Here is a 14570-nt window from a genome sequence, read left to right as displayed (position 1 = left end):
AAGCACAACCTCCACCTGTGGAAGTTAGGCCTGCATACCAGCCTCATGGAGTCTGTTTTTTTACCATTTGAGTGGACACATGCACATTTGTGATTTTGCAGGGCTTGGCAGTGCTCCTCCTGCTCTTCCTTGCACAAAGGTGGAGGTAGTGGTCCTGCTGCTGGCATGTTGCCCTCCTACGGCCTCCTTCACATTTCCTGATGTACTTGCCTGTCTCATGGTAGTGCCTTGATGCTCTGGACACTACGCTGACAGACAAAGCAAACCTTCTTGCCACAGCTTGCATTGATGTGCCATCCTGGATGAGCTGCACTACCTGAGCCATTTGTGTGGGCTGTAGACTCCGTCTCATGCTACCACTAGGGTGAAAGCTCCGCCAGAATTCAAAAGTGACCAGAACATCAGCCAGGAAGCATAGGAACTGAGAAGTGGTCTGTGGTCAAGAACCTGCAGAACCACTCCTTTATTGGGGGTGTCTTGCTAATTGCCTATCATTTCCACCTGTTGTCTGTTCCCTTTGCACAACAGCATGTGAAATTGGTTGTCAATCAGTGTTGCTTCCTGAGTGGACAGTGTGATTTCACAGAAGTATGATTGACTTGGAGTTACATTGTGTTGTTTAAGTGTTCCCTTTATTTCTAGGGAAGTGTATTTGTGTGTGTGTTTTTGTCATATACCCTTTTGGTGCTGTCATGGGGGTGGAGGGTGGTGTGTGAGGTCACAGGACCCTAGTTATGCCCCTGTCATTATCAGAACTTACTCTGAACTGTAAAAAAATAATAATTCCAATTACAGTGACCTGCTAAATCACCAGCAGTCTTCAGACACATGCATTTTGTTCCATAGACAATGCAAAACACTGACCTATGTTAGTAGACTGTCCAGAAATTTTTGGATCATTGGCAATAAACTTTTTGATAATATTATGCTATAGAGCACCATATACTGAAAAGCATAGCGTATAGTCATCAAAAGCTGCAGGGTCCCAAACCTTATCTGGCATTAAAATCAACATATATATGCCAGAGGCTTCATGGCATGGGTTTCCATAACCCAGCAGCTGAATGCAAGCCTTGCATCACCAAATACAACTCCCAAGTGTTGAATAGTGTTGCTCGCGAATATTCGCAATGCAAATTTTATTCGTGAATATTTATTCGTGAATATTACGAATATTCGTTTTTTTGTTTTTTTTTTCCACAGTACACATCACAGTGATCACCCCTCTCTGCTTCCAGCTTGTGTGGTGCAAAGAAGGCTCTAATACTACTGTGTGAGACCGGCGTGCGAATTTTCGCATGTGCGAAAATTAGCATATGCAAATTTTCGCATATGCGAATTCTCGCTTATACTATTTTTTGTATATGTACATTTTCGCATATGCGAATTTTTGCCATATGCGAAAATAAATCGAAAATATTACGAATATGCGAATTTAGCGAATATATGACGAATATTCGTCCATATATTCGCAAATATTCGCAAATTCGAATATGGCCTATGCCGCTCAACATTAGTGTTGAAAGGAGTAGTATAAAGCATGCCACCATAGGATTTTGGAGCATTAGAAACATGATCCGCTGGATGAGGAATAACACGTCTCTGGCAATGTGATTGACGATTTTAGGTTTGGCAAATGCCAGTAGAATGTTACTTGCCTGGCTGAATGGTGCCAACTGTATAGTTTAATAGAAGACACTAGGCCCTTTAGGTTAGGGGAAAACAAGCTGATGGGTGAGGGTCTGACTGCTGGCACCTCACCGATTTCAAAAACGGGGACAACATAGTTCCCAGCACTACTCATGTGGGAACAGCACTCCACTTATTTCCTATGGGGTCGTAGTTCAGCATTTAGCAATTTCCAACGGCCCCATAGAGAATGAATATTGTGCTGGCCGCACACGCACAGTTTGCACTTTTCTGGGCACATAAATGAAAATAATACTAAGTAATAACATAGAAACACAAAGGGAGCCAGCACTGGATGACCACTGGGGATGTGCCCGTAATCCACCCGAACGCCAAAGACGGGTACACTTCACACTCTCTCCAAAGGAAACAGCAGCAATCGCCAGGTCCAGTATAGTAGCAAACTGATATTTATTGCATCAATAACAGCAACGTTTCGGCTAAAAGTGAGCCTTTCTCAAGCATAGTGCAAATAGCAATGAATCAAACTTATATATGTAGTGAAGGAACATGATTGGTGACAATACAGGTGCATTACATTAATCATTAGACATTGTGTCCACCCTCAACCCATGATTGGGTAGATGGGCGGTCATGTGATATCAAATCTGTCAAAATGTCAAATAACAGACTTAAACTCTATAAATATTAACGTTATTACTTCCCCACATGGAGCGACGGAGTCCGCAGGGATCAGCAATTCATCTCCGACCCTCCGATTGTTGATAGTTGTAACCATTCCCGTGCATCTGAGTCGCCGTCTGTTCGCTCCTCCGTTTGTAAACAAAGGAGCTGCGGCTGCGCGGATCCCACATAGATCTCCGCCCAGCCTTCATTCCATAGTGTCGTCAGTGAACAATCTGCGCATGCGCGGGTGCTCCGTGCATCGATTCTGGCCGTCCTGCAGTGAGTGCACAGAGACCGCTGTCAATAAATGCAGCAGCTCTGTGAACTATATTCACCAGGATCTTGGCCAATAGGAATGTTTATAGGACAGACTGAAAATTGACGACAATATATAGTGAAAAAACCCCCTCTTTTTTCACTATATATTGTCGTCAATTTTCAGTCTGTCCTATAAACATTCCTATTGGCCAAGATCCTGGTGAATATAGTTCACAGAGCTGCTGCATTTATTGACAGCGGTCTCTGTGCACTCACTGCAGGACGGCCAGAATTGATGCACGGAGCACCCGCGCATGCGCAAATTGTTCACTGACGACACTATGGAATGAAGGCTGGGCGGAGATCTATGTGGGATCCGCGCAGCCGCAGCTCCTTTGTTTACAAACGGAGGAGCGAACAGACGGCGACTCAGATGCACGGGAATGGTTACAACTATCAACAATCGGAGGGTCGGAGATGAGTTGCTGATCCCTGCGGACTCCGTCGCTCCATGTGGGGAAGTAATAACGTTAATATTTATAGAGTTTAAGTCTGTTATTTGACATTTTGACAGATTTGATATCACATGACCGCCCATCTACCCAATCATGGGTTGAGGGTGGACACAATGTCTAATGATTAATGTAATGCACCTGTATTGTCACCAATCATGTTCCTTCACTACATATATAAGTTTGATTCATTGCTATTTGCACTATGCTTGAGAAAGGCTCACTTTTAGCCGAAACGTTGCTGTTATTGATGCAATAAATATCAGTTTGCTACTATACTGGACCTGGCGATTGCTGCTGTTTCCTTTGGAGAGAGTGGTAAGTAATAACATAGATAGACATTTCATGTGTGTGCTAACAGATGTTGCACTTAGAGACAGCAAACCAAATAAATGGTCATATAACACTGACTTTCACCGCATCATATGTGCTAGTTTAAACAAAGTAACATCTGCAATATTAACATTTCTATTAGGCTTCCATTTCCCTTGTAACAACATACGCATGATTTTTTAATTCATAAAAATATTCTTAAATGGTCTTACCTGCGGAAATAACTTTCCAACTCTCTGTGTTATTGGTTCATTAACAATAACTTCCACTTTGCAGGCATCTTTCTCCTTGGGTATGGAGAACTGTAGGTCATGTTCTGATAGGTAGCCAATCTGTCCTTTCATCACTGTCATCCCATTATTTACTTTGATAAATGAAGAGCTTAAAAACCTCAAAGTCACTAATGTTAAAGCAAGTGATGGATAAATGTGACGTCTCCAAAAAAGATTCATCTTTATCTACCCTGACAGATCCCTAACATCAATGATCTTCAGCTCGAGTCTCTTCTTTTTTCAGGCTTATTTTACACACCATCAGGCAGTGGTTATTCCTCAGTCATCTATTCAACATGAAGAGCTGCCCCCCTTGTCCAAAATCTTGACAACAACAAGCCCTTTCAGGAAGTCATGGTGCTTTAATAAAAGCTGCTGAATAATCCTGACAACGCCAGACATTAATGTGCTCCTTTTATTCTGTAATCCTTCAAAATAAGGAGATAAAGAAAAAAAAGGAAGTGTGAGATCAGTCAAAACAGCAGCACAAGAAAAATACAGATTTTTTGGGGAGTGAGATTATGATAAAACAGAGCAAAGCTGAAGTCCAATGAACCCAAGCAATGATTTACCGTAAATCTGCACAAATTGCACAAAATCCTTATTACTGATTATTATTACTGTTAGGCTAGATTCACATCACGATTTAACCATCCGATTATCAGACCATAAAATTGGACAAAATCGGATTGCAAAAAATCGTATACAATCGTATGTAAAAATTTCTTTGCTATCCGATTTAAAATCAGATCCAAAAATCGTACACATGAAAATTCCATCCGATTTTCAATAAAAATCTGATCCTGTTTTTAAAGTGAATATGCATGCCAATGACAATAAAGTTTTATATATTTGTAGTGTGTGTGTTTTGAAGTCTACTGCGCATGCGTACAAAAAAATTGTGTGCGATTAATCTGATAGAATCGCACAGTCACACGATTCCATGCGATTTACATAGACATCAATAATAAACAAAATTGGATACAATTTCGAACAGATTTTGATGTGGGTGCTGCACGGAGACCGTTCTGTATTCATTTCTTCCAAGTTGTCATTATACATGATGTTCATTCCAAGAAGATAAAAAACATTCCTGATCATGTGACGGACACACAGGTGCTTGGCACACTACAATACAGTCATCAAAGCAAAGCACCTGTGTGTCCATCTCCCTGGGCGTCCTGCACTGGAAATAAATAATGAAGGTTTCCAATAAATAACAGTAAGCAGAGATTTAGAAAGTTTCTTTGCATAGTAATAACATTGCTGAAACAGTAATAACTCGGCAAGGTGATATAGTGGATACACCCTAAAAATGTGCTCAATTGACCAATTGATTGCCACTCTTCTGGCTCCGAAAAGGTCTGGTGATCAGCTGTCAGTTTTGAGGGGGAAGTGGAAAGTGGCCACACATTAACCTTAAGTGTAGGGTCACACACAGCGCACAAACAGAGTATTTGACGCTGCTAGAAATCTGCCGGGCAGTGGGAAATAGGCTGCGTATGCCCCATAAGAAGACACACAGGGTCGCAGCCCTGTGTTTCCAATAAAGTTTGGAGGCTGGCTGTGAGTCACAGTTATGTTGGTGCTTTAGGCCCCCTTTAAACCTTACTGCACACACAGGGCTGCGGCGAGGAAAGCGCTGTATACCTGCTCAGAGCGCATACACAGCATATTTTCCTCTGCTCGTCAGATTTCTTGCAGCGTCAAATATGTTGTATATGCGCTGTGTGTGACCTTACCCATATAGTGAATTTGTTAGCCTATCTACACGCTACAGGCTGCACACACGGTCTGATAGATAGGCCCAGATTGGTTTCAAAATATGGTTTTCTCCGAAATGTTTCAGTATAACATAGCAGTCAGAATTTTATGCTATGTATGGCTGAAGTAGCATAAATCTCCTGACAGAATCTCTTTAGAAATGAGACTCCTGACTAACTGCTAACCTTTTTATCTAATATTAATAATCTGCTAACTAAAGAATACAATAATAAACTAAAATAATACATTCATTTGATATATGTGCTATAATCTGGCATGGAAAAAGCTATTCATGTGCCTGACTCCTGCTCAATTTAACATCTGCCTTTCCTATAAACATACACATAAAGAAGCAAGTGGTGAGATATACTTTAATCTTTAAAAGTGGTGCTAAGGTGAGAACCCAACTGAAGTGTTTACAAGCAAAGCTTCCGCAAGTGCCCGAGGCTATATTTTAATTGGTGAGGCAATGTCCTTCCATTCAGCCATGGGAAGGCAACTTTATTAGGAAAACAACCATAATTATGTTCTCTTAAAAGAATAAACATTGTAAGGATGAGCTCTAGTTGTATAGACACACATGATCAAAACATACAAAGAACGCTACAGATGTTCATCTCAGCAGGCATTATATTACAAGTTAGGAGTAAGTTGGACAAACACATCGACATCAAGTACAATACTACAGAATACTTTTTCTTACAAAACAATACAAATAATAGATTTTGGTATTCACAAATAGTGTTGCTCGCGAATATTCGCAATGCAAATTTTATTTGCGAATATTGCATATTCGCGAATTCGCAAATATTCGCGAATATAGCACTATATATTCGTAATTACGAATATTCGTTTTTTTTTTTCTTCACAGTACACATCACAGTGATCATCCCTCTCTGCTTTCAGCTTGTGTGGTGTAAAGAAGGCTCTAATACTACTGTGTGAGACTGGTGTGCGAATTTTCGCATATGCAAACATTTGCATATGCAAATTTTCGCTTATGTTAATTTTTTATATGCAAATTTTCGCATTTGTTAATTTTCGTATACGCGAATTTTCGCATATGCGAAAATAAAACGAGAATATTACGAATATGCGAATATTCGCGAATATATGACGAATATTCGTCCATATATTCGAGAATATTCGCGAATTTGAATATGGCCTATGCCGCTCAACACTATTCACAAAGGACAAATGTGAAAAATGCTGTAACTTTATTGCTTTCATTGTTCAAAAGTATCCGTTTGCAGTTACTTAAGCTGGTTAAACTCCCTTTATTAGTTTATATGATTTCATTGTGAAAATCTCCTGATCTTCCTGGCACCATTAACAAAACTATGAAAAACATTTTGGTTACTGGTTTACATGATAATTCTGCCAGACAATGGCCAGAATCCGCACGTGTATCATAATCCAAGAAACTTTTTTTAAATAAATTGCCTTAAAGGGGTACTCTACCCCTAGACATCTTATCCCCTATCCAAAGGATGTGGGGACCCCTGCGATCTCTGCCGCGGCACACCAGACATCCGGTGCACGGAGCGAACTTCGCTCCATGTCGGATGACTGGCAATTCAGGGCGGAGGCTTGTGACATCACAGTCACGCCCCGCTCGTGGCGACACGGCCATGCTCCCTCAATGCAAATCTATGGGAGGGAGCGTGACAGCCGTCACGCCCCCCTCACATAGACTTGCATTGAGGGGGTGTGGCCGTGACGTCACAAGCAGGGCGTGGCCGTGACCTCACGAGCCTCCGGAGCTACACCCGACGCTCTAAATGAATGCCGGGTGCAGCAGGATGATCGCAATGTACATATCTATATTTTTTTGAGCACGATTTAACATTTTATTTACAGACCACTGGCCCTTGGCATGGTGGTTCTCCTGATGTTTATACCTAACCCCTTAAGGACATAGGGTTTTTCCGTTTTTGCACTTTCGTTTTTTCCTCCAATTTTCCACCTAAAAATCCATATTATGGCTTTTTTTTTGCGTCACCAATTCTACTTTGCAGTGACATTAGTTATTTTACCCAAAAATTCACAGCGAAACGGAAAAAAAATCATTGTGCGACAAAATCGAAGAAAAAAACGCCATTTTGTACCTTTTGGGGGCTTCCGTTTCTACGCAGTGCATATTTCGGTAAAAATGACACATTATCATTATTCTCTAGGTCCATACGGTTAAAATGATACCCTACTTATATAGGTTTGATTTTGTCGTACTTCTGGAAAAAATCATAACTACATGCAGGAAAATTTATACGTTTAAAAATGTCATCTTCTGACCCCTATAACTTTTTATTTTTCCACATACAGGGCGGTATGAGGGCTCATTTTTTGCGCCGTGATCTGAAGTTTTTATCGGTACAATTTTTGTTTTGATCGGACTTTTTGATCACTTTTTATTCATTTTTAAATGGTATAAAAAGTGACCAAAAATACGCTTTTTTGGACTTTGGAATTTTTTTGCACGTATTGACCGCCATGGAGGGGTCTCAGGACCATTGACCGTGCGGTTTAATTAACGACATATTTTTATAGTTCGGATATTTACGCACACGGTGATACCACATATCTTTATTTTTTATTGTTTACATTGTTTTATTTTTTTTATGGGAAAAGGTGGGTGATTCAAACTTTTATTAGGGAAGGGGTTAAATGACCTTTATTAACACTTTTTTTTACAATTTTTTTGCAGTGTTATCGGTCCCATAGGGACCGATAACACTGCATACACTGATCTCTCATGCTGATCACTGGCGTGTATTAACACGCCTGTGATCAGTGCTATCGGTGCTTGACTGCTCCTGCCTGAATCTCAGGCACGGAGGAGTCATTCGTCGATCGAACACCGAGGAGGCAGGTAAGGGCCCTCCCGGTGTCCTGTAAGCTGTTCGGGACGCCGCGGCGGTCCCGAACAGCCCGACTGACCAGCCGGGATAGTTTCACTTTCACTTTAGAAGCGGCGGTCAGCTTTGACCGCCGCTTCTAAAGGGTTAATACCGCACATTGCCGCGATCAGCGATGTGTGGTATTAGCCGCAGGTCCCGGCCGTTGATGAGCGCCGGGACCCATGCGATGTGATGCGGGGTCGCAGCACGACCCCGCTTCATATCGCAGGAGCCGGCGCAGGACGTAAATATACGTCCTGCGTCGTTAAAGGGGTACTCCGGTGGAAAACTTTTTTTTTTCAACTGGTGCCAGAAAGTTAAACAGATTTGTAAATTACTTCTATTAAAAAATCTTAATCCTTCCAGTACTTATTAGCTACTGAATACTATAGAGGAAATTCTTTTCTTTTTGGAACACAGAGCTCTCTGCTGACCTCACGAGCTCAGTGCTCTCTGCTGACATCTCTGTCCATTTTAAGAACTGTCCAGAGTAGGAGAAAATCCCCATAGCAAACGTATGCTGCTCTGGTCAGTTCCTAAAATGGACAGAGGTGTCTGCAGAGAGCACTGTGCTCGTGATGTCAGCAGAGAACACTGTGTTCCAAAAAGAAAATGATTTCCTCTGTAGTATTCAGCAGCTAATAAGTACTGGAAGGATTAAGATTTTTTAATAGAAGTAATTTACAAATCTGTTTAACTTTCTGGCACCAGTTAATTTAAAAAAAAAAAAGTTTTCCACCGGAATACCCCTTTAATATACACTGTCATGTTTTTGTCACAAAGAAAAATGGTACTGCACGTCTTGTAGTATGGGGTTGCTTGGTGGAAGGGTTCTTCAACCTGTAACCTATTGTAAATCCATGGCACTTCACTTGGATGATTGATGCTAGAGTTTTATTCCCAAATTTTTATACAGTGTACATTAGAGGTATTCCATCCAGGCATATGATTACAAGAGTTAATAGACATCCAACAGGAAAAGGAGTGTGGCCGATGAAGCCGGAGGACATCCAGACATCATGCAGCACACTGTTTTGTAGCTCTTGCAGGAAGGTTTTAGGTGGACTGAAACATCACCCTATCTCTTGTTTTTGGCTGGATGTATATAAATTATCTATATCATATGTCTGGATAAAATACCTCTAATACATACTGTAATAATTTTTTTAAATTAAATTTAAGCATCTATTCATCAAAGCAGAGTGCCATGGATTTTCAGTGGTTTGACACAAAATGTCACTGCGGTAGAACTAGCAGTAAATGATGCAAGAGGCTGCAGACAGGGACCGTAACTAGTGTGGCTCTTTGAGCAGTTCTTTTTAGCTTTATATGCATGGGAGGACCTGTGACAATCCTCAGAAAAATATTTGTTAGTTGGCGGTGTGGAAGACCACCAAGGCAGGATGGGGAACCACACAGTAGGACAGGTGTACCAAGGATGGCTGTGGAGGGCAGCAGTCATCTCTGATGAGACCTGCTCCTGCTGGATCTGTCCTTAACCCCTTAAGGACGCAGGACGTAAATGTACGTCCTGGTGAGGTGGTACTTAACGCACCAGGACGTTCATTTACGTCCTATGCATAACCGCGGGCATCGGAGCGATGCCCGTGTCATGCGCGGCTGATCCCGGCTGCTGATCGCAGCCAGGGACCCGCCGGCAATGGCCGACGCCCGCGATCTCGCGGGCGTCCGCCATTAACCCCTCAGGTGCCGGAATCAATACAGATCCCGGCATCTGCGGCAGTTCGCGATTTGAATGAATGATCGGATCGCTCGCAGCGCTGCTGCGGGGATCCGATCATTCATAACGCCGCACGGAGGTCCCCTCTCCTTCCTCCGTGCGGCTCCCGGCGTCTCCTGCTCTGGTCTGTGATCGAGCAGACCAGAGCAGGAGATGACCGATAATACTGATCTGTTCTATGTCCTATACATAGAACAGATCAGTATTAGCAATCATGGTATTGCTATGAATAGTCCCCTATGGGGACTATTCAAGTGTAAAAAAAAATGTAAAAAAATGTAAAAGTAAAAGTTAAAAAAAAGTGAAAAATCCCCTCCCCCAATAAAAAAGTAAAACGTCCGTTTTTTCCTATTTTACCCCCAAAAAGCGTAAAAAACATTTTTTATAGACATATTTGGTATTGCCGCGTGCGTAAATGTCCGAACTATTAAAATAAAATGTTAATGATCCCGTACGGTGAACGGCGTGAACGAAAAAAAAATAAAAGTCCAAAATTCCTACTTTTGTAATGCATTTTATAAAAAAAAAAAAAAAATTAATTAAAAGTTTTTCATATGCAAATGTAGTATCAAAAAAAAGTACAGATCATGGCGCAAAAAATGAGCCCCCATACCGCCGCTTATAAGGAAAAATAAAAAAGTTAGAGGTCATCAAAATAAAGGGATTATAAACGTACTAATTTGGTTAAAAAGTTTGTGATTTTTTTAAGCGCAACAATAATAGAAAAGTATGTAATAATGGGTATCATTTTAATCATATTGACCCTCAGAATAAAGAACACACGTCATTTTTACCATTAATTGTACGGCGTGAAAACGAAACCTTTCAAAATGAGCAAAATTGCGTTTTTCGTTTTAATTTCCCCACAAAAATAGTGTTTTTTGGTTGCGCCATACATTTTATGATATAATGAATGATGTCATTACAAAGGACAACTGGTCGCGCAAAAAACAAGCCCTCATACTAGTCTGTGGATGAAAATATAAAAGAGTTATGATTTTTAGAAGGCGAGGAGGAAAAAATGAAAACGTAAAAATTTAATTGTCTGAGTCCTTAAGGCCAAAATGGGCTGAGTCCTTAAGGGGTTAAGGTCCGGGTAGAGTGAAGGCCGAGGTGCACAAGTGCGCCTGAGATATGAGGCACGAGTTTGTTTGACAATTCAGGGAATCAGTCAGATGGGAGTGAACTTAATTTTAAAATTGGGAGTGAATATCAAGTAATGGGCGGGATTACACAGTCAGGGGGTGTGAATGTTGTATATTAAGGGGTGTGTATGCCTAATATTGACCCCTAACTGTATAATCCCACCCATCACTTGATATTCACTCTCATTATTAAAATTAAGTTCACGCCCATCTGATTCCATGAATTGTGCGACAACCTATAAACCCACATATCTCGAGAATGGAAGGGCGTATCAGGAAACTGTAAAAGGGTTTGTAATCAGGCTACCCTAAACTATTTAATTTTATTTTTGGGGGTTATCCTCAGGGCCTCTTAAAAATGTTGTCACTGTGACCAGTACTTGCATGTGCCCCTGTAGTGTAAACGCCTTTTACCCTGTTTTCTAGGTGTAAAGGTCCTGTGACACAGGAGCTTTAAGGACTGTGACGGCAGCCTGTGGAAGAGAAGCTGAAGTCTCCTTCCTGCGCATGTGTTCAAGTTTATCTTTCCTATCAGGAGGGAAGTCCCCAGCTAGGGAAAGGGAAAGACTGCTGCGGCAGCCAACTATCTAATAAACTAAGGCAATTACATTTTAATCAATCATTATTATACAAATGAAAGTTCTAGAACTTTCCAATATTGTATGGGGGTAATTTCTTGAAGGGAAACTGGCAGCATTATTAATAATTCAATATTATATAAATTAAAGTTCTAGAACTTTCTAATATAGTATGTGGGTAATTTCTTAAAGGGAAACTGACAGCAGGGTAATCCGCACTAATTTGAATGTACAAGTAGAATGTCCGGGTTACACTCTTTTTAACACTTCTTACTGGGTAAAAATTGGTGCAGCTGTTAAGAAGATATTCATCCTGTTGCCAATATGGCGATTTCTTCTTTTTTGCAATGCAGACAGGCTGCACTGTATGTGCTTTCTCCAACCTTTTTTGGTGATAATCCCACTCCCTTAAGGCAATAACTCAGCCCCCTTCATAAATATTTATATCGTCTCTCTAAGCATGTCAGTAAAGGGGGCAGAGTTATAAGTGAAACGGGTTATTGTCCAGAGCAGGCAGGGGAAAGCATTGGACACACAGCAGCAGCCCGCCTGAGTAGAAATGACTATATTGGCAACAAGATGAATATCTCCTAAATGACTGCACCAATTTTAACCTAGTATAAAACGTTACAAACAGGGTCACCCGCACTATCTACCTGTATATCAGGTTAGTGAAAGTGACCCTGCCTTCAGTTACCCTTTATAATAAGCATTTCATATGGTGTTATTAATAAAAAGATGTGCTGGAAGAGGAATCTTCAAGTTTATTAAGAGACATGCTACACACAGCATTTATTCTCTTCATCAGAGGTAGTTATTGAGAGGAGTGTTCCTCCATAGCTCTGACATATGCCACTATAATAGCTATACAATGGCGTACATCAGCCTTTGGTCACAATGTAACCACCTAAGAACCAAGGGCATGCAGTTACACCCTGATGTCCTGGTACTTAAGGACCAAGGGCGTACCTTCACACCCGTGGGAAATCTGGTCATTCAGCAGGCACCCCAAGCAAACCCCTGGGGGGGGGTCCTGAGACCCCTCCATGTCGGCGATTCTGGTTCAATCGGGTCTCCGGTGACCAGGAAAAAAGGGTGAATGGGGCTGTCCGAGACAGCCCCATTCACCCTTACCCAGCAGGAGTGAGGGTGTCACCTCACGATCATGTGATTGATCGGTCGGAATGACCGATCAATCACTACCCTGCTGGGGCCGGTGGGGGTCTCCTACCTTTGCACGTCTTGGCAGGGGTCCCCCCAGCAGCGGCGGTGGCGGCCAGGAGTGGTGGCAGCGGCAGGAGCAGCGGCGGTGGTGCAGGTGGCAGGATACAGCAGGAGGTGAGGTGTTAACCTCCTGATGTTGCTTAGCAACAACTCTCAGCATACACAGCCAAAGGGCATGCTTGGAGTTGTAATTTTGCAAAAGCTCTAGTTCCAACTACAACTCCCAGAATGCCCTTTGGTAGTCTGCACATGATGGGGGTTGTAGTTATGCAACAGCTGAAGGCACATTTTTTCTATGAAAAAGTGTGCCTCCAGCTGTTGCATAACTACAACTCCCAGCATGCACGGACTACCAAAGGGCATGCTGGGAGTTGTAGCAGTGTGCCTCCAGCTGTTGCAAAACTACAACTCTCAGCATGCCCTTCGGCTGTCAATGCATGCTGAGAGTTTTAGTTTTGCAACAGCTGTAGGCACACTGGTCGTGTATCACTGAGAGTTTGTGACCTAACTCAGTGTTTTGCAACCAGTGTGCCTCCAGCTGTTGCAAAAATACAACTCCCAGTATGCACTGATAGACCAAACATGCTGGGAGTTGTAGTTTTGCAACAGTTGGAGGCACGCTGGTTGCAAAACACTGAGTTAAGCAACAAACTCCTTGTTTCGCAACCAGTGTGCCTTTAGCTGTTGCATAACTACAACTCCAAGCATGCACGGACAGCCAAAGGGCATGCTGGGAGTTGGTAATAGTGGGCTTCCAGCTGTTGCATAACTACAACTCACAGCATGCCCTTCGGCTGTCAATGCATGCTGAGAGTTGTAGTTTTGCAACAGCTGAAGGCCCACTGGTTGTGTATCACTGAGAGTTTGTTACCTAACTCAGTGTTTCACAACCAGTGTGCCTCCAGCTGTTGCAAAACTACAACTCCCAGCAAGCACTGAGAGACCGTTCATGCTGGGAGTTCTAGTCTTGTAACAGCTGGAGGCACACTGGTTGCGAAACCCTGAGTAAAGTAACAAACTCCCAGTGTTTTGCAACCAATGTGCCTCCAGCTGTTGCATAACTACAACTCCCAGCATGTATGGTCTATCAGTGCATGCTAGGAGTTGTACTTTTGCAACAGCTGGAGGTTTGCCCCCCCCCCCCCCACCCCATATGAATGTACAGGGTACAATCCCACAAGCGGGGGTTTACAGTGAGTTTTCTGCTGCAAGTATGAGCGGCATCTCAAACACCCTGCGAGAAACTCACTGTAAACCCCTGCCTGTGTGAATGTACCCTAAAAACACTACACTGCACTACACCTACACTAAATAAAAAGTAAAACACTACACATACACACCCTTACACTGCCCCCCCCCCCCCTCCAATAAAAATAAAAAAAACATCTTGTATGGCACTGTTTCCAAAACGGAGCCTCCAGGTTTTGAAAAACAACAACTCCCAGTATTGCCGGACAACCACTGACTATCAAGGCATGCTGGGAGTTTTGCAACAACTGGAGACACCCTGTTTGGGAAACACTGCCATAA

The 14570-nt window shown here is 42.3% G+C and overlaps 1 protein-coding gene across 1 annotated transcript in view; it reads right to left on the bottom strand.

Moving 5' to 3' along the window:
* FREM1 (FRAS1 related extracellular matrix 1) overlaps nt 1-14570 on the bottom strand; it is a 264848-nt gene that overhangs the window by 210459 nt on the left and 39819 nt on the right. The window contains exon 3 of the mRNA XM_056521167.1: nt 3632-4119. Within this exon, the coding sequence (XP_056377142.1) occupies nt 3632-3871 (240 nt within the window). The 5' untranslated portion in view covers nt 3872-4119. The remainder of the gene's footprint in view (nt 1-3631; nt 4120-14570) is intronic.

Source organism: Hyla sarda, chromosome 1, assembly GCF_029499605.1.
Source record: "Hyla sarda isolate aHylSar1 chromosome 1, aHylSar1.hap1, whole genome shotgun sequence".
In the NCBI taxonomy this organism is placed as follows: Eukaryota; Metazoa; Chordata; class Amphibia; order Anura; family Hylidae; genus Hyla; species Hyla sarda.
The sequence above is the reverse complement of the archived record's forward strand: the minus strand, read 5'-3'. Positions and strand labels throughout refer to the sequence as shown.